Source organism: Festucalex cinctus, chromosome 11, assembly GCF_051991245.1.
Source record: "Festucalex cinctus isolate MCC-2025b chromosome 11, RoL_Fcin_1.0, whole genome shotgun sequence".
In the NCBI taxonomy this organism is placed as follows: domain Eukaryota; kingdom Metazoa; phylum Chordata; class Actinopteri; order Syngnathiformes; family Syngnathidae; genus Festucalex; species Festucalex cinctus.
In genome coordinates this window covers 14,714,612-14,741,829 of record NC_135421.1, presented here as the reverse complement: position 1 = coordinate 14,741,829, position 27,218 = coordinate 14,714,612, and the positions used below count along the sequence as shown (strand labels likewise).

The window sequence follows — 27,218 nt, the reverse complement described above, 5'->3', positions numbered from 1 at the left end:
TGTGAATATTTAAAAAAAAAAAAAAAAAAAAAAAAAAGTAAAATAAAAATACTGTATACTAAAACAGTAATTGCGTAAGAAATACTGGGTGTTCCGTCCTGCTTGTTTTAGCCTCTTGGGGGTAGTGTGGTGCCGTGCGTCCATGGTGTACACACTTACAATGAGAACAGAAGAAAGTTGTGATTGAATTCTATTAAAATAAGTCGTTTTTGACAAACTGGGGAAGAATTTGTGCCTTTGAGTCGTGTTAGCTTACCCGTGGGTATGTCTTTCCACAGCATTTGTATGTGAATATTTGTTTTTTGAAGGAGAAACACTCCCAAAGTCGATGCTAACTTAGCATTTGAATGATTCATGATGATAACCTTAAGCCTTCATATGTTACGGCAAACTCAGTGTTTTAAGTAGGCGGAATGCGCCGGTAAGGAGCTACAGCACTTTCTTTATTATTATTATTCTTTTTTTTTGTCAGTTCTCTGCTAAATAGCATCATCAGACCAATGTGAGTCCTTTGCTGCTGCCAGCCAGCTCTTTGCTTGGGATGCTCTGGTTGTTGGATGGTCAACAGTTCTGGCCGCTCCCTATGTACATCACTCATACATACGTGACGTCATGGTTACGTTTTGCGCGGCGACTGTCGCCGTGGCTGTGCGCATGTGCGGCCAAACCTGCCGTTCTCTGGCCCGCCGCTCCCAATTGTGCCAAACTGGGGATCCGAACCGTACCCAGGCGCGGAGCAATTGCGCTCACACTACCTCGAGAATCCGGAATTTAGCAGCAAGCGTGCTTGGGCACGGTACAATGGTCCTAGTGTGAGTTTGCTCTTAGTGTTAGTCTAATGTACTGAGGGCCCTAACTAGAGCTACATCACAACACAAAAATATGACAGCAGCATCCAATATGTACATGTTCATTTGCTTTACCTTTTCGATCCCCTTTGGATTTTTATTTATTTTTTGGTAATTTTTCAGTCTTTGTTTTTCATGCATTTTTAGACTTGTTTTTTTTGCCAATTTTATAGACATATGATCATTTTCTGCCCCTCTTCTTCCTTTTGTGGACATTGTATGGCTACTTTTTAACATTTTTTTTTCTGCCTTTTTTGCTATCAATTTTTCTGAATGTATTGGCAATTTTGTGGACATTTTATGGTTATTTTTGGCATGTCTTCTTTTGTTTCCGGACATTTTATAGTTACTTTTTATTTTATTTTTTTCTGCCTTTAAAAAAAATTGGGGGGTAATTATGTGTACAATTTATGGTCATTTTCAGGATTTCTTCTTTTGTTTCTGGACATTTTATAGTTAGATCGTTTTTAAAGTTTGGACTTTTTGAGTGTTCTCTTTTTTTGCCTTGTATTTTATCAATTATCTGTCATTTTGGGGGAATTGCTGTGGTTTTGAAAGACATTTTATGGTAGTTTTCTCCTTTTCCTCTTCCTTTTTGGACATATTAAGGTCATTTTTGGAACATTTTTAGGTTAAATTTTTATCACGTTTTCATCCACCTGTCATCTCTTTTTCTGACGCCTTAAAAATTTGAACTCTGAAATTTTTGTTACTTTTTTGTTCTTTTCAAAAATCTAAATAATTGATTCATTCAATGAATATCTTCATCCTTTATCCCAAAAAATATTAATTGCTATGAATTTTCCACAGGAGCCCTGAGTTGCAGCTCCATCAAATTCCCCAAACATTGTGCTGCGCCAACTATGCCACCATTAAACCATTGACTTCTTGAGAAACCCCCGCCCGCGAGGGAGGGGCCTTTTCGTATTTTCACGACAGGAGGTCAAGAATTCCACACACACTCAAAAGTTGTTCTGCTGTGCTGACAATCAAACTTTATTAAATCAATAAAGGGGAAAAACTCCAGGAGGCTGCGGGAAAAAACAAACACACACCAAAATAGGGAGAAGGAGGGTCTCCCCGCCGACGAGGTTCCCCAGTTGCCGGGAGCCCCTCGGGGGCCCGTCACACATGATGTGGGTTCGGACGGCCGGCCGGCCAGGTGCTGGTCTAAACACTAACACGCACGCACACTGCAGGCCTCCGGGACTTTTGGCAACCGGCGCGGCTCGAGGCCCAGCCACGAGGGTGGCGGGCCCCCGCCGGCCGGGCGCCAAAGGTCGGACATTGGAAACAAAGAAAGAAAGAAAGAAAGGAAAAAAAACAAACAGGTGCTCAGGGAGTGCAGGCCGCTCGCACTGTGAGCGTGTCACGGAAAACGGCGGTTGGACATCATCCGACGCGGCGCGAGGGCTGTTTGCGCTGCTTACGTGAGGGTTGTCGCAAACAGCGCTCGGGACCTCGCGCTCGCGGCTTTTGTTTTTTTTAATTTTTTGCTTTTCAAGTCTAGTATTAGAGTGAACTTCAGCAGGGAGACGCTCTACCCACCGAGGCAATCTTAAGACGTCAACGTAAACGTTGAGGCACGCGGTTTGGAGTTTCTGCGTTTAACAAGGTATTCGTTCCACACAGAACTTTCTCCTGTTAACGCCTGTTTTGGTTTCCTTGTTTCACTTCATATGAATTGTCATAAATTAACGAATGCATACATTCCTCATAACCGTCACATCCGGCTATATACATTATGTACATGTCACTGCAAAAGTGTCATCACATTGGAAAATACTTGAGTTTGTCGCGTTTGGTACAAAAAGAGTTCCTATTTACAAGTTGACTTGAGTCATAAATAAAAAGATGAAGAGAAAGGGAAAGGGGGCGGGACGCTTCAAATGTCACTTGCTGGTTTGAGTTTCTCTCATTGGTTTGTCGGTTACACGGATCGAACGCTGATGCGAACGGTGGCCGTGTCGCATCCCAGCTCGTTGGACAGTTTGAGGGTGTACGTTCCGGCGTCTTCCTCCCGCACGCCCGTGATGATCAGGGTGGTCAGGTCCTCGCTGGTCTCGATGTGGAAGCGGCCCCCCGGGGACACCTGGATCTTGCGGCCACCACGGGACCACTCGGCCTGGGCGGCGTCGCCCGAGAAGGCACAGGCCACCGTCAGGACCTTGCCGGCCTCGATGCTGATGTCCTCAGGCACCGCCTCGATTCTGGGAGCCGAACCTGCAGCGGCCAGACGCACTGACTTATTGACACCCGTGTCCCCAACATTGCAGCGTCTTACTGGTGACTTTGAAAGCGCTTCGGACCAGATTAGCTTCTCTGGTCCTCCAGGGCCGCAGTCCTGAATGGTTTCCATGGTTACCTGATGCAAACCATCAGGATGGTTATTATCATCAGGCTTCTGCTTCTGCAGAGCTTGCTGATGAGATGATGAAAGATGGAAAACGTGCAGGCCCTGGAGGACTGGCGATGCCCTTGCCTGACTTGGGAGTCGAATCGTTTAACATACACTCCTGACATTGTTGTAAATATTGTATTAGCGTGAACCCGCCACGGTCCATCTTTAGGCACACCTGATAGAGCAACCCCAGTTTGATTTGAGAAGACAATGCTGACCTGGAGGCGATTAAACCAAGCCAAAGCGCACACGTGTTTAAAGGCAACGAATTGTGCTTGGTTGAAATACACAAGGCTCAATTGTCCGCTCATTTTGGAACAAGCGTTCACTGCCTGCCCAACTACTGCTTCTCGTGAAGTGACTTGAGTCACTGCCACCATACAGTGACCAAATCTCATGTGGACTCACTCGTCTCCATTGCAAATCCAGCTTTAGCGGAACACATGTGCATGTACCTACAATGTGCATCAGTGCTTTCTTAAGCGGCAGGCAGTCTTACCGAGGGCCTTGAAGGAGGATCCGGTCAGGTGCGAGCTCCTTCCCGTGACGCTGCTGGAGCTCATGGCAAACGACTCGGAAGCCACAGAGGACATGCTAGACATGGACATGGTCTCAAACTTCATTTCGGCCGCCATGCTGCCAAAGGAGCTGGACTCCATCATGGCTCGCTGGGCGGAGGATGAGGACGACGAGAAGGAAGACGATGACTGCTCCACGCTGCGGGTTTCTCTCTTGGTGGCCATGGAGGAGCTGGACGAGGACGACTCCTTGAAACTCGTCATGCTGGAACCTGTCGAGTGTCAAGCGCATGGACAAGTGTGCCTCTTAACATTCAGAGTGGCTGACAAGCGCCTCCGGAATGGGGCTTGGCCAGGCAGCCTTCAAATTACATTAATACATTTTACAGGGAGTCCTCTGGCGACATCGTTTCGACTTTACGGCGCCCGTGCCTTGTCCGTGGCACCTTCTGTTTCGTTCGTTTCTCACAGCCATTTTAAAGTTATTTCAAGTGGTGGTGTTGTCGCCTCCAACAACAGGCGTCCATCGAGCAGATCGGCTCACCGTCATTTCCATGTTGAGGTCTCCGTTAGCTCCGCTTTGTTAGCATTGAATGTCCGTGTGGAAACACCAAATATTGGTTCCGGCACCTTCCGGCTCACGCAAATATGTTTTTTAAAATTACTCTACAAAGTATTTTGATGTACGGTGAAATACGACTTACCCTAAGTCGAGGACTCCCTGTACTTCTAAAAATCGGATTTTTCACTGAAAGGAAAGGCAAATGACGGAGATCTTACAGCGTTTCCTGGCCAAATTATTCTTCTACTGGATGCATTTATTTATTTTTAAGTATTATCAATTGGCTTGTTTCCTTCAATTGACAAGAGAGCCGCAGATGAGATAGAAAGTGGGAGAGAAAGAGAATGACATGCAGGGAAGAGCCGGTACGAAGTGCGGGTGCTCAAACACTGAGCTAAACACCGCCCTCTACCTTCTGTTATCGGCTGAAAAACCTTTATTAAGATACCACTTCAACGTTGTACTTTGACGCTATCTGGCGTAATTTGGCACCTAGGAACTATGTTGAATCGATCGGAGGACCGTGAACCAAGGAGCATTGAGGAGAATATCCTAATATCTATTACACTAGTAATAAACTCAAATTATCAGCGACACACTTGAGACGTGTTGCTCACCTTTAAATGCAAGTTTCTTTTCCTGATAGGCGCTGATTTTCATGCGAATGGACTGGTACACTTGACCAGTTAAAGAGAAGGACGACTTTGAGACGCCTTCCTCTGATGTCATCTCACAGGTGTACTCTCCCTGGTCACTGTCGGCCAGGTCATGGATCAAGAGACTGCAGGAACCGTTGGAGTACTGCATCTTAAAGCGGCTGCTCTTGGAAAGCCGTCTACCGTTGCAATACCACAACACCTCCTTGACGCTACTCTCACACACACAGGACATCTTCACTGAGTCTTCATAGGCCACAGCCGCCAGCTGACTCAGGACTTTGGGTGGCTTGGGGGATGGAGACTCAACAGTTGGTGGCGACAAGACCCTCTTGGTGGGCATGGCCGGAGGTGGAGACTTCTTTCTGGCTGGGGATTTGACTTCCTCGGGCTCAGGGGACTTCACAGCCCTTGGTGACTTGATGCCAGATGGTTCTGGAGACTTGATTCCTCTTGATGTTTTGACGCCTGCAGGTTCTGGGGACTTGATGCCTTTAGGTGTTTTAATTTCTGCTGGTTCAGGGGATTTGATGCCCCGAGTTGTTTTAGGTTCCTCAGCTTCAGGTGACTTGATTGGAGGTGGTGACTTAGGTGCTGGTTCAGGAGATTTTACAACCCTGGGAGACTTAATTCCCTCGGGCTCAGGGGATTTGATGCCAGGACCTGATGATTTTACACTTGGTGTCTTCCCAGCCGGAGTTGGTGACTTGACACCTGGTACTGGTGACTTGACACTGGGTATTGGCGACTTCACAGAGGGCTCAGGGGACTTGACAACTGGTTCTGGTGACTTCACACTTTGTTCAGGGGACTTGGTGCTAGGTGCTGGTGACTTCACACTTCGTTCAGGGGACTTGGAGCTAGGTGCTGGTGACTTCACACTTGGTTCAGGGGACTTGGTGCTAGGTGCTGGTGACTTCACACTTGGTTCAGGGGACTTGGTGCTAGGTGCTGGTGACTTCACACTTGGTTCAGGGGACTTGGTGCTAGGTGCTGGTGACTTCACACTTGGTTCAGGGGACTTGGTTCTAGGTGCTGGTGATTTTGCACTGGGAACAGAAGTCACAGAGGGCCGTGGGGATGTGACTGAAGGCTTCAATGACTTCATAGTAGGTTCTGGGGACTTGATGCCCTTGACCTCTTTGGGAACGCGCCTGCGGATGGTCAAGGTGAATTGAGCCTCCTGCCGGCCCGCCGAGTTCTCTACGATGACTGTGTAATTTCCCTCATCAGAGGATGTAACAGAAGAGATCTCCAGGTTGGACTTGTACTGTGTGGTGGTGACATGAACACGGTGGGAGGAGACAATGGTTTTCCCCTCATGCACCCAGATCACAGAGGGCGCAGGCGCTCCATCAATATCACAGGAGAACCGGGCTGACTCGCCCTCTGAAACGGTCAGAGATTGGGGCTTAGTGAGGAATCTGGCTGCGACAGATGGCTTAACTTTTTGGGCAGAAAGCTGCTCGGACGCAGCAGCGTACTTTGACTTTGTTTCAGCTGAGGTGTGTTTTTCAGAAATTGCAAACTTCTCGGAAGAGTAGGAGGAGGCAGATGACAAGTATTCCGCAGAGGCATAACCGTAGCGCTCAGCAGACGAGTACCTCTCGGAAGAGGCCCCGTATCTTTCCCGAGTGATGTCGTCATGTGTCTCGGATACTTTTGTCTTGCTTTCTTCCACTTGAAAGTGGCTTTCAGATTCATAGCCAGTTTTGAAGCGGGATGAGTGGTAGTGATCGATTCGAGTCATTTCAGGGAAAATCGATTTAGGAACTTCCTCATCCTTGCGCCGAGAAGAGAAAGTGGTGTAGGCACCGCCTGCCACATCCAGGGTGGCGTAGTCCGAGGCTTCTCCCCTGGCATTGGAGCAGAAGCAGCGATACGTGCCACTGTCCTCCTCCTGGCAGTCCAGGATGGTGATGGTTAGAACTCCACTCATGTTGCTAAAGATGTATTTGCTGTCGGTTTCACAGATTTCATTTCCATTGTGGAACCACTTGACCTCTGCCTCCGGCTTGGATTGGATGTTCAGAGTGAATTTGGTGTCCTGGCCAAGCGGCACGCGGTGAGAGCGCATCCTGACGGTTACGCGGGGCCCGTGATCCAGGCTGAATGGTGACTGACTAAGTACATGATATGTCCTCTCAGACTTCAGAGCTGCCTTTCTGGCCTCGTAGCGGGACATGATGTCAAGGCGGGCAGAGCGCTCCAACCAAGAGGAGGAACGGGAGGACCTCTCAACAGACCTAATGGGGCTCGGGGAACGAGGACGAGTTCTCTCTGGCGTGGGGGATCGCCTCTCTACAAGCTCGGTCTCCACTTCCACCTCCATCCTCGTGCGAGCTGGACGGATCAACTCGGAGACTGGACGCATCAGCTCAATGTATGTTGGGGACAGTGAGCGCCGCCTCCTCATGAACTGAGAAACAGTACGCTTTTTCTTTGTCTCTGTAACCGCCATAGCTTCCTGCCGTACCTCCTGAGACCTCTCTTCACGCTGCATCGCGCGCCGTTCCATTCGAACTGGACTGACCGCAGGGGAGGCAGAGAAGCCAAGCTCCAGTTCATCCTCCAGCATCATCTTCTCCTGCTCAGTCCTCCTGGAGGACAGATAGTCATCAGCGCTCATCATCAGCTCCTCGTCGCTCAAATCACCCAAAGATCGTCTCCTAGATCTGAACGATATCTCAGACTCGGGAGATGGCGAGCGGCGGGCAGGTCTGACAATTTCCAGGTCGTCCAAAGTCATTTTTGGAATTCGCCATCTCGGCCTATACTGGTCGGTGATCCTGGGGAGCGGCACGACATAGAACTGCTCCCACCTGGACAGGCGAATTCGCCTTTGTCGCTTTTGCACAAACCTTTCCGTTCTCTCTGAAACCAGATACTGGTCTCTCAATTTGCGGTACCACTTCATGTCGGAGAGTGCGACAAACTGCTTAATAACTTTGTTCTCGTCCAGGGCTCGGCGGTCATGAACAACAGGGTCGGGGATCTCATACGGCATGAAAATCCTTCGCTCTTCTTCTAGTTTCTTGGTCTCTGATTTCACCACCGAGATGTCAAACTCTCCTTCCACGTTCTTGGTGCTGACAGCAGGCTTGTACATCTCTGCAGCAAATTTCAGAGCTTCTTGGGCTGTTGGATTCAGAGGAACGATCTCCTCTGTGGCGACAATCTTCCGAGCCATCTTGTGGGTCTTTTCTATCTGCTTCTGGACGTGTCTGTGTTTCTCCTCCTCACTCTTGTACTCTCTTCTGGTGTAGGTAAGGCGTTCCACGTTTAGGGATGCCTGGCAACTCACAGAACCAGCAGAGTTAGTTGCGGTGACTTTGTAGACCCCTGAGTCCTCAAGCAGTGTCTCCCTGATGCACAGGACATGGTGGTCAGCATCCTCTTGAATGATGATTATCTTTGGACCCAGCTGGAGAGAATGGCCGTCTTTCTCCCATTTTAGAGAAGGAGTTGGGATTCCAGACACTCTGATATCAAAGCGGACGCTTTCTCCTTCTGTGCATTCAACATTTGCCAGCAGACGCTTGAATGTGGGCCTCATCGTTTCCTCCGTCACCGGGTGTGGTGTCACGGTGAGATGGGCCTTGCAGCTGTCTTCTCCATACCTGTTGTGGGCCATGACTGTGTATTCAGCGTCGTCGCTCATGTCAAGGTTGTGGATGATCAGCTGGTACAGACCCTTGTCACTCAGGAAGGTGTACTTGGTGTCGTCGTCTCCGGGTTTGATTCTTTCGCCATTCTTCAACCACGTGACACGAGGGTCAGGGTGCACGGTAATGGTGACGCCAAAGCGCACATCTTCGCCGATGTAGGCGGTGCGATTGTAGAGCGGCAGCGTGAACTCCGGTGGCCTGTACATGATCTTGGTTTTGTCAACCCTCCTCCTCAGCTTCTTGATGGAACGACTGACATAGTGCTCCCTGATGCTTCTCACCGTCTCAACAAAGAGTTCACCATAGGCGCTATCTTCGCCATCGTCACTCAACACCTTGCACCTGTATATGCCATCATCACTCTCTTCAATATCTTTTACATACATGCTGGCAAAACCATTGCTGTACGTGATCTCGTACTTAGAACTTGAGTGTAACTGGCGGCTACCAAAGTACCACGTCACCTGCGTACTTTGGTCAAAGCTGGCGATGCTGCAAGTGAACCTAACATGGCCACCTTGCTCAGCAGAGGCATGCATGACTGGGCCAGCACGTAGGCCGTGGTACTCGGTACCCATCTTGACTTTGCCAACAGCCAATCCTCTCTGGTTCTTGAAGGCGCCACCAAAGGCGACACGAGCTGCCGAGACAATCGTATCGGTCTTCTTGACCACAGAGTGGTAGTACCTTCTGTGCCTTAGCGTCCGGATGACCTTCTTGCTGACGTGCTCGATCTTCATCTTCAGCCAAGGGTGCTCCAATGCCTCGTGGGCTGTCATACGGAGCTTCCTGTCCTTGACAAGAAGTCTGTCCACAAAGTCCATAGCCTCCAAACTGATGTCTCTAAAGGCATCTCCGTCGAAGACATACTCACAGGCGGAGATGTTCTCAATCGTTTGTGTCATGGATTCTGCAGCAAATGGATTGAGACCACTCAGCAGCACATAGGCCAGCACACCCACAGACCACATATCAGTGGCTGTTGTGACCAAGTCATGGCGGTGGACCTCAGGGGCGCAATACTCTGGTGCTAAGAAGAGCATTCTGATGTTTTCACCTGGTACCAGCAACCGAGCCTGACCCATGTCGATGATCTTGACAAGGTTGCTTTTCCTTGTAGTATAGACAATGTTGTCTGGGCGGATATCAAAGTGGCCGTAGTTGTTGCTGTGTAAAAACTTGAGAGCAGAACAGATCTGTCTGAGATAGAGCACAATCTCCTGCTCCGTGAGCTCAAAGTTGCTTGTTCCAATGCGCTCAAAAATGTCAACTCCAGAAATAAATTCAAAGATGAGGATGATCTCCTCCATACTTTCAAAGTATTCATGCAGGTAAATAACGTTATGATGCCTTGCTACGTTCAAGGCCTCAATTTCCCGAAGAACCAGCTCACGGTCAGTTCCTTTGACCTTGATGAACTTGGCCATGAAGGTCTTCTTGGTGGCGATTTCGACACAACGGTGGACCACTCCAAATTGACAACGAGCCAACTCCTCAGAAATAGTGTACTTGGAGTACAGCTCTTTGATCTTGAAGGAGTGAGCCTCTTCTTTGGTGATCTCTCTGGTCTCGTCCACTTCCTCATCATAGTTCCTGATCACGGATTTGTCCTCCCTTGTGGTAATGGGTTCCGTTGGTGCAGAGGGAGGACTCAGGCCAAACTGGTTCTCCGCAATCACGCGGAACTGATATTTCGCCTGGCCAAAGATGTTGAGGATGGTGATCCTGCAGTCTGCAGTCTGTCCAGCGCGGATCCACCTGTCCGCAGACGTGGGACATTTCTCCACAACATAACCGATGATGTCACTTCCACCATCACTGGCAGGGGGCTCCCATGTCAGGGTAATTGAGTCCCGGGAGATGTCGCTGACCACCAGTCCTTTGGGAGCTTCAGGAATGTCAGCTATGCTCACCTCAATGGTCTGTTTGTCCGTTCCGAACCTGTTTTTGGCAATGATGCTATAGTAGCCCGTGTCCTTCTGCTGTACTCCCTTCTGGAAGACCAGCGATGTGAACGAGCGAGTGGTGATGATCTGGTGATGAGCAGAGTTGGAGAGGATCTCTTGACCCTTCTGCCAGGTAATTGATGGTTCCGGCTTTCCGGAGATGGGGATCTTGACAGTGATGTGTTCACCCCGAACAGCACGGACTGCTCCCATTCCTTGGAGCTCCTCTGGCAGGTGAATCTTGGCGGGAGCTGGAATTACAAAGACAACAAAGCATCGCTCAATTGCAAACCCATCAGCAGTGAAAGGGTCAATCCTGCTAGTTATCAGCAACTTGAATGTGTACCTTCCACTTCCAAGTTTGCTGTGGCGGAGACGGATCCTCCAGAGTTGGTCGCTCTGACTTGATAGACTGTGGCATCATTTTCATCAGCAGCAGTGATGACCAGCTGGTAGTAACCGCCCTTGAACTCAAGGGCCTTAATTTTGGTTCCGTCGGCCTGGATCTCCTTTCCACTTCTGTACCATTTCACTACAGGCTTGGGATGTCCCACCACCTGCACATAGGTGGGAAGAAGAATATAAACTCATGATGAGAACTGTAGGAATTACAAGGAAGACATTTTTCACAAAGGATGTACGCATATAGAGATAAAAACCTTGATAATAAAGGTGGCGTTGGCGTGGTATTTGACAGTCATATCTCGGATCTCCTCCCTGAAGCCAGGAGCACGCAGAGACTGGTCGGACTTGGGCACAATGGGCTCTGAGATTTCACTCCAGTCACTCTCTCCGCCCATGTTCTCGCACTTGACACGGAACTCATACTCAAAGCCCTCAATTAGGCCTGTGACCTCGAAGCTGGTCTCCACAATCTTCTTACTGGTGACTGACATCCACTTGTTCTGCTTCTTCTCACGCTTCTCTAGATAGTAGGCGGACACTTTCGCTCCACCGTCACTGCTTGGTGGCTTCCAGCAGACAACGCATGAGTCCTTGGAGGAGCTGACGATGAAAGGTTGCTGTGGTATGCCCGGTTTTTCTGAGGAACAAACAAAGCATCGCAATATGATCAAAAATGAATCAAATAGGGATAATTCGTCCTTGTTTGTGGGTGCGCCACTCACCGAATGGACTCTTGATGATGACCACTGAGGGGATCTCCAGAGGCTCGCTTACACCGTACTGATTCTGAGCAGAAACTCGGAAGTAGTATCCGGCACTCTCCACAAGGTTGGGTACGCGGCACGAGGTTCCAGAGACAGACGAGGACACGAGGTTCCACACTTCTCCCTCCTTGGCCATGCGTTTCTCCACAATGTAGTTGGTGATCATGGAGCCACCGTCATCTTTGGGAGCCTTCCAGACGATAATGACGGAGCTCTTCAGTAGAGCTTCAACCACAACCGGGCCCTCTGGGACACATGGCTTATCTGGGGTGCATCAAAACAGGCAGTTTTAGAGTTTCAGAAATTACAACGTACCATTTCGTCATCTTAAGATCATCGCCTTACCTTGGATTTCAACCCGTAAGACAGTGTCAACGGTGCCGAACTTGTTGCTCAGCTGCACTTTGTAACGACCCGCGTTGGTCTTCCTCTGGACGTTCCTCACAACCAGGTGGGTGTAGCTCTCTGTGTTCTCAATAATCACCTTGTCGGACACGTTCAGAGGCTTCTTGTCATAGAACCACATAATCTGGGGAATGGGACGGCCGATGTAGACCACATGGAGGCGGAGACTGGTGCCAGCTCCGGCGTAGTATTTCTCCTTCAGAGGGAAGCCAGGGTGCAGCTGAGGTGCAGCCTGTAGCCGCAGCTTGCCGCTGGTCTCGATCTCCCCAGCTTCGTTGATGGCCCTGCAGGTGTACAGGCCCTCATCTTCCTGCTCGTCTGTCATGATGCTGAGGGAGTGGTTGCGGCCGTCTGAGCTCATCTTGTACTTGCGACTCTGAATCAGCTCTTTGCCATAGCGGTACCACTTAATCTCTGGCAAAGGTCTGCCGATGATACCGCAGGACAGCGTGCCAGACTCTCCGAGTTTGGTTGTGACATCCTTGATGTCTTCCTTCAATGCCGGAGCCTCGCCGACTGTCAAACATCGACAAAAGCGCATTTCAATGAGTATTTCAATGACAATGTAAGCAGATAATCTGATATTTTGAGCAGTGAGCTGATGAAATGCATAACCGTCACTCACCGCTCAACTTGGTTTTGATGCCCATGGGTGTGCGCCTCGGCCTGCTGAGACCGGCTTCGTTCTCGGCCAAGATTCTGAACTCGTACTCTGTGGCCTCCATCAGGCCACCCATGGTGAACTGACGGTCCTTGGAACGCTCTTTGTTGCACTTCTTCCAGGCACTTTCGCCGGCCTGCCTGTACTCAATCCAATACCCCAAGATTTCCTTCCCTCCGTCAAAGTCGGGCCGCAACCAATGGATGGTTATGCAGTCTTTGGTTACCGAGATGATATCGATCTCTCCTGGTTGGCTTGGTTTATCTGTTGAAAAGAGACCAATGACCACATCAAGTTACGATAAGGTTTAACTGATTAGTTTCCCGCCGCTGACTGCATTATCATGGGACCTTTACGCACCGAATGGATCTTTGCAAACCACCGACTCAGACGCAGGGCCCGGCTCACTCTGCCCAACATCATTCTGAGCCACAATTCTGAACATGTACTCGGCATCGGGGATGAGGCCGGTGACGTTGTACATCGTGGTCGTGATGTGAGTCTTGTTGTGGCGGACCCACTTATCTGTGGAAACCTCCCTCCTCTCAACAAAGTATCCTGTGACACGAGAGCCACCATCGTCCCGTGGTCGGGCCCATGACAGAGACACTGAGGACTTGGACACGTCCATGATCTCTGGTGGGTTGCTGGGAGGTTCTGGCGGGCCTGTAGATAAATAATAGCAAAACAAAAGCAAATAAGAGTTTGGGTTTTATAAAATGATGAATGCTACAGCACTACCGTGACTTACAGGCTTAATTTGTTCTGTGACCAAGGTGTTAACTCAAATCTTTTCCCCCAATGAAATGTACTGAAAAGCCATTCATCCATTCTAGCACCCCAAAAAAACACTACACCTTTTTTTTTTTTATTATGTGTTTCCAATCCAGAAATCAAATACACACAGCATTGCGCAGCTAAGGAATAGCTTCCTTATTGATGATAACTTGGCCCATTTCTACCACTACAACAAGCAGTTAGCCATCAAGCTATGCTTACAACGTGAAAAAAAAATACCTGGTGTTTAGGGGTTTTGTATTATTTGGGCAACAATGTCTCTGCCGTAAGCAGTGGCAAAACCCAAACGTGGCAAAATACAATCAAGTGTGGCCTTTTATACTGCTTGGACGCGTGGGTTCAGAGGTTTCATGACCCAGTGTCAACTGTATTGCATGAAAGCACCAACAAAAGAGAATGTAAAGAAAGGAAGCAGTTTTATAAGGTGTAACGTACTGTAACATTTATTCATTATTTTGTATGTGGTGTTTGACTGTTGGGTCAAATTTTGGTTCACAACAAATCAATCAAGAGACCCGTTTGATGCTGATAAACCCTTGAGTTGGGCTCATGTAAGCCACATTACCAACACATTGCCAGTACTCACAGAGCGGTGTCTTTGCTGTGACGGCCTCCTCAGACTTCAGAGACCGACTGACCCCAAACTGGTTCTCAGCAGAGACCCTGAAGTGGTACTGCGTATTCTCCTTTAGGCCTTTGACCACCAGGGAGTTTTCTTTGACCCGGGCGTCCACCGTGTACCAAGCAGCCTTGGGCACTTCTCGCCTCTCCACGATATATCCAAGGATGTCAGAGCCTCCATCGTCAGACGGGGGCCTCCAGCTGACTCGAACCGATCTGGCTTGAATATCGTCAAACTCCAGAGGGCCCTCTGGCACGTCGGGACGCCCGATGACCTTCACCTGGAGAGATACAGACATCCACACATAAGATGAAAAAGAACTTTAACCTGGTTGTAGCAAGCAGGAGGAGACCTTACCTTGATGTACACGGCTTTCCTGCCACATTTGTTTTCCAACAGCAGGTCGTAAGTACCCGTGTCGTCTTTGTGAGCCTCTTTGATAACGAGCTCCGTAATGTCATCACCGGTGGCGATCATGGCCCGGTGGGAGATGTCGCGTCCATCCTTGGTCCACTTGCATGTAGGGATAGGCTTACCAGTGAAGGGCACGGACAGGCAGATGACCCCTCCTTGCCGCACGACGTAGCCCTCCTCATATCTACTGGCCAGCTCGTATTCAGGATAATCTAAGACACAGTAGAGATGAGAATACCACAAATAGTGTACTTCACTCTTCAAACAACCAATAACTATCTTACTGAGCATCTCCTGGACCTTGACGACCCCAGGAATCTCCGCGGGCTCGCCAGTGCCACCAGCATTGCAGGCGATGACTCTGAACTTGTACTCAGCACCCTGGGGCATGTGTGTGAGGGTATACTCGCACATTTTGGTGGGTGTAGTGTTGCAAAGGGTCCACTCCACCTGGTCCACCTTCTGCATCTCAACCAGGTAACCGGTGACCACAGAGCCGCCTTCTTCTACAGGAGGCAACCAGGCCAGAGACACGGAGGTTCTGGTGGTGTCTGTGATTTTGGGATGAACTGGAGGACCTGGTGGCGCTATTTTAGAACAGTACAGCTTGGGTCAGACTGACTGATTCACAAGTACATGTATGTCTGTATGTGTACTTCAATAAGTTTATCATGTACCTATCGGATCCATGGCAACAGTGATGGCAGAGGTTTCGCTGGGTTTACCAGTTCCTCTGGCGTTAATGGCAGTGATGCGGTATTCGTACTCCAGGCCTTCGATCAGACCAGAAGAGCGGTACCTGGTCATGGTAACGGGGTTCTTGTTGATCCTCAGCCATCTGTCTGAACGAGGCTCCTTGCGCTCAATAATATAACCGGCAATGGTGGAGCTACCGCAGTCCTCTGGTGGATGCCAGGTCAGGGTCATGCCCTCGTGAGTGACGTCAAGCACCTCTGGTCTGCTCGGAGGTCCAGGGATTGCTGCGCGTGTCAACCACAGGTAGATTAGGAAGAAAATCACTTGTTTACAGACTGCCTAGAAGGTGTTGCCAATTTGAAATGTGGACTTACTCTCGGCACTCTTGCATTCTACCACTTGCGACTGCAGGAAGCAACCGACACCGAAGCGGTTCATGGCGGCAACGCGGAACACATACTCTGTTCCCTCAGAGAGTCTGGTGAACTTGAAGCATGGTCGGGTCACCGATTCAGAGACTGTGATCCAGCCGGGGCGGTGTGCATCGCGCTGTTCCACCACATATCCGCTGATGTTAGCGCCGCCATCCTTCTCTGGAGGTTCCCAGCTAACAGTCACCGATAGGCCGTCAACCTCCATGATCTTCATGGGGCCAACTGGTATGCCGGGTTTGTCTGAAAAAGCACATGGAGAATCACACTGCAAATATTTGAAAACTGCAAATCGGTTTTGTGCCCATTTGGAGCTTCCGTGTACATACCGAGGATGACGACTTGAATAACTTCAGTTGCCACACCAACGGCGTTCTTGACCTCCAGCATGTAGTGTCCTGTGTCGTCGATGGTGGTCTCGCGGATGACGAGATGCGTGTATTTGCCGTTACTTTCTATTTTGATGCGCTCCAGGCTGTCCTTCAGCTGGACGCCGCCAAAGAACCAGGAGCAGACAGGCTGTGGTTTGGCCGTGATTGGCAAATTGAGGTCAATGGGTTTACCACGGGGGACATAGACAATCTTCTGAGGAATGCTGGTTAAGTCGATCTTTGGCATCACTGGAGGCAAAAACAGAGGTGGCATGTATGCGTCAGGTGAAATAACGAAAGCGGGGACTCATTTTACAGCTGTTAACATTTGCACCTTTTGGCAGTCATACTCGTACCTTTGATATCCTGGATGGTGACCGGGCTGACAATGTCCATGGCCTCACCAGTTCCTCTGCTGTTACAGGCTCGGACTCTGAAAAAGTACTGGTCGTTCTCTGTCAGAGACTGGACGGTGTACTGGCACGTAGAGGCCTTGACGGTGGCCACTGTGGTCCACCTGTCTGTAGACACCCTGCAGGCTTCGATAATGTAGCCCGTCAGCCTGCTGCCACCTTCATGCATCGGTTTCTCCCAGCGCAGGGCGACTGATGACTTTGTGATGTCAATGATCTGGAGGCTCAGAGGCACTGATGGTACTTCGCACACCAGCACAGCCTCAGCTGTCTCGCAAGGCTCACCAACGCCATAGATGTTCTCCGGTAGTACTCTAAAGAAATAGTGCGCACCCTCCTCCAGGCCTGTGATCCTGAACAGGGTCTTTCGACACTCTGTGGTGACAGTCTTGTAAGACTTCATGCTGGCTTCACGTTTCTCGATGATGTAGTTGCTGACGTGAGCACCGCCGTCAATACTCGGGACATCCCAGGTGATGACAACTGACTCCTTGGTATAGTCCTTCACTTTCACAGAAGCTGGAGGACCAGGAGTGTCTGCAGGAGATGAGTAGAGCAAGAAAAAAAATTAGACACTAGTTTTAAACCTCAAATACTGCACACACCCAGGGACTCTTTGGATGTTCACCTACCATAGACTTTGACTAGGATGGTTGCAGACTTCTTGCCTGACGGGTTCTCTGCCTCCACTACGTATTTGCCAGAGTCATAGCGGTCAACCTTCTCCACAATCAGCAAGGTGTAGCTGTCAGTGGTCTCGATGAAGCCACGGCTCTGGAGCTCTACGCCTTTCTTCCTCCAGGACACAACTGGCGTCGGGCGTCCTCCAACAGTCACAAAAAGTCGCAAAGTTCCTCCAGCGCGAAGACAAACCGTTTTCTTCAGGTCCTCGTCCAATTCTAGGTCGGGCATGTCTGGAGGGGTGGGGAGGCACTACCGTCAGAGTCAGGCTGCGTTATGCATGATGTCCATCAGGCAAGACTTACCAATTCTCTCCAGGGGTTCGATCTCAGCACTGGGTTCACTGAACTCTCCGGTACCGTTGCTGTTGACAGCTGCTACCCTGAATCTATATTTCTTATTGGCGACCAGACCGCCGGCCAGATACTCATTGGTCTTGAGAGCCTTGGCTGTGGCACGGTACCACTGCTTGGAACCCTCCTCCAGGATTTCCACCACGTAGCCGGTGACATCTGAGCCGCCATCGTACATGGGTCTGGTCCAAGTCATGCTGATGCTGTGCTTGGTTGTGTCTGTGATGCGAGGCATTGACGGGGGAGCCGGGGTGTCTACAAGGGGATGTGAGCAAAAGTTGTTCAAAATGTGCCTCGGACTAGGTCAGAGGTATCCTAACTATGCCCTGGGGCCTTTAACTACAACTACAAATACAAACCCCAATTCCCCAAGTTGGGACATTGTGTCAAATGTAAAAAACAAAACAAAAAAAAAACAAAAAATACAATGACCTGCTAAGGATCCAGAAAATGGATGGCAGGACTGACTGACATACAGTGTAATTGCTGAGCACTACATTGATTTATTTATAAGATTTATTTTTAATAGGTATAATGCCCAAAATGACCCTTGCATCCTTCATTTTTTTTCTAATTGCATCACTTGGAAGAAAAGGTTGGGACACAAACAACGGCGAGTCTCACAGGTGGGATCTTTGAGGAGGATGTATGGTGAGGCGTCGCTGGGCTGGCTGTCTCCTGCCGCGTTGACGGCCGTCACTCTGAACTGGTATTCGCTTCCTTCCAGCAGGCCTGTGATCTTGAGGCGTGTGTCATAGATGGTGTACGTCTTGTTGACGCGCGTCCACCTGGTTTGCAAATTGGGAGAAAGCACGTGTCATGAGCACAGGAAGACCATATCCATGTCGAGTCATACTGCAAAAAAAGTCATGAAATGAGGAATATATCACTTTATTAATGTGAAATGATCTGACAATAGAATAAGAAACTTTTACTTGGAAAGGTAAACAAACAGTAGTCACCATCAAAATTCGTAGTGATGTTGTAAAATCAGTGCATTTATATGACCCAAACCTAAAGAATTACGGGATTTTTCATTAAAACTAAACATACTCGTGACCAGTAAGAAATGATCCAAAACAAGTTAGAATAGTTTATCAACATTTTTAAGGGGAAAACTAGTAAAAGGAAAAAAAAAATCTGGTAAAGGAAATAATCTATCATCAAATATCTTCAATATATCTATTACATTCTATACTGTATTTCCAAGACCGGGCATATTAGGTTTTGACAAATATGAGAATGTGTTGCCCAAACCTGGTGCTATTCTTCTCCCGTTTGTCTACGATATAAGTTTTGATCTCGCTGCCTCCGTCACTTTCTGGCTTCAACCACTCGATAATGACGTGTTCCTTGCCCACGGCTGTGGCCTCCGGTGTGCCCGGCGGAGATGGCAAAGCTGGAGTACAGACAAACTGGGTTAGAGTCACAGATACAAAAATGCAGTCTTCCTTTTATGACTTCAAAGACTTTTTTGCAGTCACATAACGACTTGAGTCAGACTAAAAGTCTGAAAATTTAGGACTTGGGACTTGCTTGACTAAAAATGATGAAAAACTCTTGGGGACTAGTGAGAGTCCACTTAATTTGCTTGATTTTTTGTGTGTTTGTTTTCCCTGTAGTTTGAGACTTTGTTGAAACAAGTTAAGACTTGAGCTTTACTTATGTATGTACGTCTTACTTCAAGCTTTGTTTTTTCGTAGACGTAAGGATTAAACCTATTTCTACTGAGCTAAAAGCACCTCAGCTGCTTGTGCGTAGGCCCAAAAAAAACAAAAAAAAACAGTTTTGCATATCAATCTTACTGTAAGCATTCCTGGCGATGACCGGCTCAGATTCCAGTGGAACACCAGGTCCGTACTTGTTGACTCCCCGCACTCTGAAGACGTACTCGTTGCCCTTGATTAGCCGGGTGCTGACGCATGACAAGCTCTTGCACTCGGTCTCCATGATGACCCAGTTGAGGCGACTGGTTTCACGCCGCTCTACGATGTAATGGCTGACAATGTCGCCGCCGTCCTCCAGGGGGATCTTCCAGGACACGGTGCACTTCTCCTCCGTCACTCTGCTAATCGCGATCTTACCAGCTGGTGGCCCAGGAGTGTCTGAGAGACACCAAAGCACAGTTAGTTCAGAGTGGGCATTCTATGTTCGTGCAACCACTATGTCGTAGATTTTTAAGAAATCACGTTCCTTTTTGATGGGTTTTGACAGGTTTTTACACACAAGTCCAAATTTGGAGTTGCACACCTTTCACAAAAGTTAGGGTTAAGAATTCATCAACTGACCTAGAACTTTAACGGTGACGGTAGCCATCTTGATTCCGTTGACGTTCTTGACGGTCAGGATGTATCTGCCAGTGTCAAATCTGTCGCAGCTCTTGATGACAGCCATCGCTCTTGTGCTTGTGTAGGTCAGAGAGTACTTCTCACCCAACTCCAGGATCTTGTCGCCCTTGGACCAGTAAACGGTGGGTTCTGGTTTACCACCCACCGCACCGTCCAGGACTAGGTCAGACCCGGCGGCGACAATAATGGTCTCGCCAGTCAACTTGCTGTCTAACTCTGCTTGAGGAGGAGCTGAAGAAGGAGAAAGACTATTTCAGTTTACCTTAAAAGATGCTCTTAAGTCAAGGGTCCACTGCAACTGAAACAGCTGATGAAAATGAAATTGTCGTTTTTTTATAGCTTACAGTATTCGTCCTTGCAGGTCACGGGTCCAGTGGATATGGATGGCGCACTGTGGACCCCAGCAGCATTCTTGGCAATGATGTGATATTCGAAGGTTTCTCCCTCTCCCAGATTGGTGACGGTGAAGTAGTTCTCCGTGATGGTGGTGTAGTTGCACTTCAGCCAGCGGTTGTCGTCCCACTCATCAGTACTGTAGACTTTTCTCTCAACCACATAGCCAACTATCTTGCTGCCGCCGTCATTGATGGGCACGGTCCAGCACAACGACACGGAGGAGCGAGTGATGTCTGTCACCTGAGGGTGACCGGGAGGATCTGAAGAGAGGAGGATAAGATGTTTGAATCAAACTCTCATGACTTTTTTATTTTTTTTAATTTTTTTTTTAAGCCTCATGTATTGTTGGATTTTGCTACCCTTTCAGCTTGTTCATAGCCATTATTAACCATTTACAGACAAAGGGCCCAAATTATGAAAGGTTTGCACATGTAAAAACAGGCTTCCACTCACCGACGGGGTTGAGTGCCACCACTGGTCTAGAGGCTTCACTGGCTTTGCTAATTCCAGCGATGTTCATGGCATAGACTCTAAACTGGTACTCCAGACCCTCAATCAGACCGGACACCTTGTAGTGACAATCCAGACATGGCAGCTTGTTCTCCCTCACCCACAGAATTGTATTCCGCTCTTTTTTCTCAATCCAGTAACCAGTCACCATGCTCCCACCATCAGCATAAGGCACATCCCATTTGATACTGATGGCATTGGCAGACACGCTCGCCACATCCGGACGAGTTGGAGGACTTGGAGGAACTGCAAGAATTAATCAGAGAATCACAATTTTGCACAAAAAAAAGGAGAACATTTTAGGCAATACATAAAGAATGATTAAAAAAAAACAACATACCAAAAGGATGTTCAATGACCACAGCAGCAGACTCGATGGACTTACTGACTCCAAACTTGTTCTCGGCGCACACCCTGAACGTGTACTCCATATACTTGGTTAGATGAGTGATCTTAATGGTAGTTCTCTTCACGCTGGAGTTGACCACTTGCCAGGAGGCAGAGCCAGACTCGCGCTTCTCAACAATATAGTTGCTGATTTCAGCGCCGCCATCGTCAGAGGGCTCAGACCAGGACAGCGTACAGGACTCAGAGGATACACCTGAAACCACCACGGGGCCTGTGGGAGGGCTGGGTCTTCCAACCACCATCACAGTCACGGTAAAGGTTTTGATTCCAGCCGCATTCTCTAGAGTCAGGTAGTATTTGCCACTGTCGCTTCTCTTGCTGTCTTTCACCACCAGAGTGGTTCTCTCTTTGGTGTTCTTAATGGAAACTCTGTCCGTCTCCTTCAACTTCATCTCTTCCAGCCTCCAGGTGACTTTTGGTGATGGCCTACCGCTAATGGGGATGTCAATGGTGAAGGTATTGGAGGTCTTGCAGGTGATGAGCTGGTTGGTGATGCTGCTGAGATCGGCGGTGGGTTCAATGCGAGGCTCTGTGACGAGCACTGAGGTTAAGGTAGCCTGAGGCTCACCGATGCCAGCGTCGTTCTTGGCCTTGACTCTGAATTCATATTCTGTGTTATCAATCAGACCCTCCACCAGCATCTTTAGGGACTTGGTCTCCCCAGCCACAGACCAGAACTGTTTGTCCTCGGCTCTGAACTCCACTATGTACCCTCTGATGGGGCTGCCACCGTCATGGTCAGGCTTAAGCCATACCAATGAGGCTGTGGAACTGCTGGTGTCAACAACGTCTACTCTCTTCGGCGGAGCGGGTTCTTCTGTCGCCATGATGGGATCGGTCATCTCGTGCGGCTCCCCCTGGCCATACTGGTTAACAGCAATCACTCTGAAGAGGTACGATATACCAATCTCCAGACCGGTTACCCTGATCATCTGACGGGAGCACTTGATGCTGACCTCTTGCCACGTGAGGCGGCTGGCCTCGCGCTTGTCCACAATATAGTGTTGGATCCTCGAGCCACCGTCGTTGCTCGGCGCGTCCCACATCATGGTTAATGCCCCACGTGTGACATCCTTGAAGGTGAAGGCGCCCGGAGGTCCTGGTGTGTCTAGCACTTTCACGGTAAATGTAATTGACTTGCGGCCGCTGTTGTTTTCCAGGGAGAGTGTGTACTTGCCGGCCTCGTAGCGCGTGCACCCCTCGATAGTCAGAGTCGAGTGGGAATCTGTGCTGTTAATATCGACCATCACCGGCAGGTCGCCATCTACTCGGGACCAGGTAGCTAGAGGAGTCGGTTTGCCCCGGAAAGCCACGTGAAGGGAGACTGTGCCGCCATTTTTCACTGTATGTGTCTGTCTGAAGTTGGCATCGATGTCAAACTCAGGAGACGTTAGCCTATCTAGAGCCTGAACGGCGCTGGGCATCACTGAGGATTCCCCTTCCCCAGACCCATTCACAGCGCTGACCCTAAACTTGTAAAGCTCACCGGCAACCAGACCCTTGGCAGTGTAACGATTGTGGATGCAAATCTGGCTATTTACTCTATGCCACTCTTCAAGACTGGCCTTGCACATGTCAATATTGTAGCCAATGATTGGTAGGCCGCCATCAAAGACTGGCTTGGTCCATTCCAGGGTGACAGATGATTTGGTGGAGTCAATAACCTGGCGGACACACAGCACAGTTTGTGCACCAGTTACGCTTTCGTCATATTGCGATCTGTGGTCTCTGATGACTCGATGCCGACCTACCTTGATTACTGTAGGGGCACTGGGAGCACTGGTGGGCTCTCTGCATTTGAAGAGCCTAGATGTGCCACTGGCCGGTCCTACACCGGCGCCGTTCTCTGCCATGACACGGAACTCATACTCATTGCCCTCGGTAAGGTTGGTGACTCTGTGCCTGAGCTCTGTGATGGGCCTTTTAGCAGAGACCTTCACCCAGCGCAGACTCTTCTTCTCACGTCTCTCCAAGATGTAGTGCTTGATCTCATTGCCGCCGTCTGACCTCGGCCTGGTCCAGCATAGGGTGATGCTGTTGCCGGTCACATGTGTAGAATCAGGGGTACCAGGGGCTTCAGGCACAGCTGAGCATGGGAAAAGACATAAGCATGAGGCTGAGACTAGCAACTTCAACTAACATTATCTCATGAAATCTCTTTCAAGCAGACAAGAATTGTAAAACAGCCGTACTGTATTGCATCTGTGCAATGAAGGGAAGAGAGTCCAGTGGTTTGCCAACACCAAACTTGTTGACAGCAGAGATTCTAAACTGGTACTCGTTGCCCTTTATAAGGTTGGTGGCGCTGAAAGAGCATGCTTCACACTTGGAGGTGACCAAGGCCCAGGAAAGCCGAGACGTCTCCCTCTTCTCTACAACATAGTGGGTGATGGCTGCGCAACCGTCATTTTCCGGAGGATTCCACCACACGGAGCACTTTTCGGCTGTGATACCAGTGAAACGGATGGGACCCTCAACTGGCCCAGGAGTATCTGAAAAGACAGAGGATGGGCATATGCTTCAGAAATGGACAAATGGGATGGTTTGGTCATCAAAAGGAGCATCATCATGAGAATACAGCTACCGTGAATTCTGACGTTGACGTCAGCTCTCTTGGCACCAGAGCTGTTCTTGGCCTCCACAGTGTAGATACCGCGGTGGTTCCTGTCTGCATCGCGGATGAACAAGCTGCTGGTACCAATACCAGTTGTAATCTCGATATCCATCATGATTCTCTTGTCGATCTCTTTTCCATCCTTGTACCATGTAACCTGCGGTACTGGACGACCGGTGATGTTGCAGCTCAGCTTGACATTCTCTCCAGCTTTCAGTGTCAGCACCTGGTCTGGAGACCATTCGATCTCAGGAGAGACTACAAATTGCAAAGAGGACTTGTTATGATTCGCCATCTGAAAACCATGTTTACATTTTTCCTAGCGAAAGAATACATACTGCTCTCATCCTTGGTCATGATGTATCCAGAGGAGTTGGACGGCGGGCTGACAGTGCCCACAGCATTCCGGGCGATCACTCTAAACTCAAATCTGTCTCCGGCGGACAGACCGGTCACAGTAAATTGGGTCTCACTGATGTCAGTGAAGTTGCAGCGCAGCCATTTCCCTCTGCCTTGGCGCCTCTCCACGCTGTAGGCCACAATCTTGCTCCCTCCGTCACGCTTGGGCACGTCCCATGTCAAAGTGACAGAGTCTCGGGTCACGTCAATGCAGATTGGAGTGCCAGGTGGATCTAAAGAAGATATTCAAAAATGTCAGGTCAAGCTAAGGTCACAAATAGAGGTATGAATTGCCTAGTATCTGGCGATTTGAACAGTATCACGATTTATAGGTCACGATTTGATGCGATACCAATTAATCCCGATACTATGCTACAATGTCGATTATTGTAATTTTTTTTACGAAAATTTAGAAAATACGAATCAGAAAACGTGTAAATGTACACTGTAAGATTTGTATGAAAATGTATTTATTTATCTAACATTTGAGGCTTACAATATAACTGTGAGCCACTGTATTTAACAAACAGGTTGCAATCTATTTCATGTTTGAACAGCATTGAAATAAAATCTTAAGGCATAATGTTCCATTAATATAACTTTCTTCCATGCTTAAAGTGCCCTAAGTAAGACGTTGTATTGAATATTTCCATCAAAAATTGATGTTAAATATCGATTCGGCCGCATATTGAATCGATATGAGAATTGTGCACTGTAATATCATGATATATTGCCGAATCGATTTCATCCCTAGTCAAGAGTACTCACCAACAGGGGAGATGGCAAGTGCGTGCTTGCTCTGTTCACTAACAGGGCTGAGTCCGGCATTGTTCTCCGCGTAGACTCTGAACGAGTACTCAAGGCCCTCCAAGAGACTGATGATCCTGTACTCTTTGTTGGAGATGATGGTGGAGTTCACCTTCTGCCAGAGGAGACTATTCCTGTCCTTTTTCTCAACGTGGTAGCCAAGAATGGGGGATCCTCCATCAAACTCGGGAGCTTCCCACCGAATGGTCATGCCATCACTGATCACATTGTAGGCGACTGGCTTTCCAGGAGCACCTGGAGGTTTGTACTGATGCTGCGCAATGACTTCTGCGGAGGTAAGTGGTTCACTGACCCCATATTTGTTCTCTGCACGGACTCTGAACTGGTACGCAGTTCCCTTCACCAGGTTTGGAATCTTGAAGGACGTTCTGACCACGCTTGAGCAGACCATCTTCCAGTTGGCCTGGGAAGTCTCCCGCTTCTCCACACTGTAGCAGGTAATCTCGCCGCCGCCATCATCTATTGGCTCATTCCAAGAGATGATAATATTTTGGGCTTTGATCTCGTCAAAGTGGATGGGGCCAACGGGCACAGAGGGAGGTCCCAGAATGGTCACCTCAATGTCAAAGTACTTCTTTACAGTTCTGTTGTCCAGAACCAAGGTGTACTGGCCCGCATGCTCCTTCTTGGCACCTCTGACTGTAACTGCTGTCTTGTTGTCAGTGGTTCTGAAGCGGACCTTCTCGCTTTCCTTAAGAGGCAAATTGCCTTTCAGCCAACTGATGGCAGGTCTGGGTTTTCCCTTGAAGGGCAGCTCAATGTGGATGTTCTGACCGACACGAACAGCCAGCTCTCCGTTAGGGTAGTCACTGAGGAAGGCGTCGGGTGAAATTATGAAGTCCTCCACTGTTATTGGGCCAATTTGTGAGAAGTCACTAATGCCCTTCTCATTCTTTGCAAAGACCCTGAAGTTCATCTGAGAATCCTCTTGCAGGCCCGTCACCTCACATGTGCAGCGCTTACAAGTTGTAGCAAAAGTCCAGCTGACGTTGTTCTCATTTCTCTTCTCGATGACATACTCAGAGATGTGGCTGCCACCATCATGGTCGGGTCTGGTCCACTGCAGGGTCACGGAGGTCTTTGTGGAGTCAAGCATGACCAGGTCTTTAACTGCACCGGGAGTCTCAGTGGCTCTGACAGGCTCCACGGTCTCACAGGTGTCACCCACACCAAACTCATTTTCAGCAGACACACGGAAGAAGTAAGCAATGTCCTCCTCCAAACCCGACACCTTGTAACTTGTACTGATGCACTCGTCCGTGACCATCTGATACGCTTTCATGGTGGAGCCCTTCTTCTCAACAATGTATTTAGTGACTGGGGAACCACCATCAATGAGAGGAGCCTCCCAACTCAGTGTCAATTTTCCTCTGGTCACATTCTTAATCATCAATTTTTGGCAGGTAGACGGACTGTCTAGAACCTTCAGGGAAACCGTTATGATCTTGGGCTCACCCACACCATTCTCAATCTCCAGCAGGTATTTGCCGCAGTCGTCCCGGGTGACCTTGGGAATTAGAAGGGTGGTAGCGCGCTCGCTGCTGGTGATGTTGTAGCGGGTGTCGGCGGCAATGTTGCGTTCACCGCGGCGCCAGGTGACGCCAGGTGTGGGGCGTCCCTTCAGGGGAATAAACATCTCCACGTCGCGCCCTGCACGCGCTGTGTAATGCGTGGTCATTGGAACGTCGAGGTCCACGTCAGCCTCCTCTGTTGGGAGAAAAGTTTCAAATTCAGATTTGAGAACTGGTGGACTTGATACTCTGGTAGTTTTGCATTTGCGAGGATACAAACCCAAGATATCCTTGGCTTGCACGGGCTGGTACATCTTGATGTCCTCTCCTTTGCCCTTGCAGTTGACAGCAGAAACTCTGAAGAAGTAGTAGGTTGCTGGTTTGAGGTGAGAGACCACATACTCGCAGGTTTTAACCTGTGGGTTGACCGTCGCCCATTCTCGCTCCTCTGTGTTCATTTGCTCCAGGAAATAGTGTGTGATCTCGCTGCCACCATCATACACAGGCTTCTCCCAGCCAAGAGTGATGGACGTCTTTGTGGAGTCCACCACACGCAATTTGGATGGTTCCCCTGGAAGATCTAAAGATAAA

The 27,218-nt window shown here is 49.0% G+C and overlaps 1 protein-coding gene across 1 annotated transcript in view; it reads right to left on the bottom strand.

Annotated features, from left to right (window-relative positions):
* Positions 1-1,817: 1,817 nt before the first annotated feature.
* ttn.2 (titin, tandem duplicate 2) overlaps positions 1,818-27,218 on the bottom strand; it is a 240,835-nt gene continuing 215,434 nt past the window's right edge. Inside the window, exons 226-257 of the mRNA XM_077537618.1 lie at positions 26,908-27,207; positions 25,057-26,823; positions 24,228-24,521; positions 23,860-24,147; positions 23,468-23,767; positions 23,027-23,361; positions 21,208-22,939; positions 20,811-21,113; positions 20,306-20,617; positions 19,902-20,192; positions 19,419-19,718; positions 18,871-19,012; positions 18,238-18,401; positions 17,566-17,868; positions 17,212-17,493; positions 16,523-17,116; positions 16,125-16,415; positions 15,739-16,038; positions 15,346-15,648; positions 14,953-15,255; positions 14,612-14,880; positions 14,219-14,534; positions 13,195-13,500; positions 12,799-13,098; positions 12,114-12,689; positions 11,727-12,032; positions 11,259-11,641; positions 10,946-11,156; positions 5,868-10,850; positions 4,947-5,648; positions 3,749-4,039; positions 1,818-3,071 (exon numbers count right to left, since the gene is read on the bottom strand). Coding sequence (XP_077393744.1) covers positions 2,779-3,071; positions 3,749-4,039; positions 4,947-5,648; positions 5,868-10,850; positions 10,946-11,156; positions 11,259-11,641; positions 11,727-12,032; positions 12,114-12,689; positions 12,799-13,098; positions 13,195-13,500; positions 14,219-14,534; positions 14,612-14,880; positions 14,953-15,255; positions 15,346-15,648; positions 15,739-16,038; positions 16,125-16,415; positions 16,523-17,116; positions 17,212-17,493; positions 17,566-17,868; positions 18,238-18,401; positions 18,871-19,012; positions 19,419-19,718; positions 19,902-20,192; positions 20,306-20,617; positions 20,811-21,113; positions 21,208-22,939; positions 23,027-23,361; positions 23,468-23,767; positions 23,860-24,147; positions 24,228-24,521; positions 25,057-26,823; positions 26,908-27,207 — 17,840 coding nt within the window. The 3' untranslated portion in view covers positions 1,818-2,778. The remainder of the gene's footprint in view (positions 3,072-3,748; positions 4,040-4,946; positions 5,649-5,867; positions 10,851-10,945; positions 11,157-11,258; positions 11,642-11,726; positions 12,033-12,113; positions 12,690-12,798; positions 13,099-13,194; positions 13,501-14,218; positions 14,535-14,611; positions 14,881-14,952; positions 15,256-15,345; positions 15,649-15,738; positions 16,039-16,124; positions 16,416-16,522; positions 17,117-17,211; positions 17,494-17,565; positions 17,869-18,237; positions 18,402-18,870; positions 19,013-19,418; positions 19,719-19,901; positions 20,193-20,305; positions 20,618-20,810; positions 21,114-21,207; positions 22,940-23,026; positions 23,362-23,467; positions 23,768-23,859; positions 24,148-24,227; positions 24,522-25,056; positions 26,824-26,907; positions 27,208-27,218) is intronic.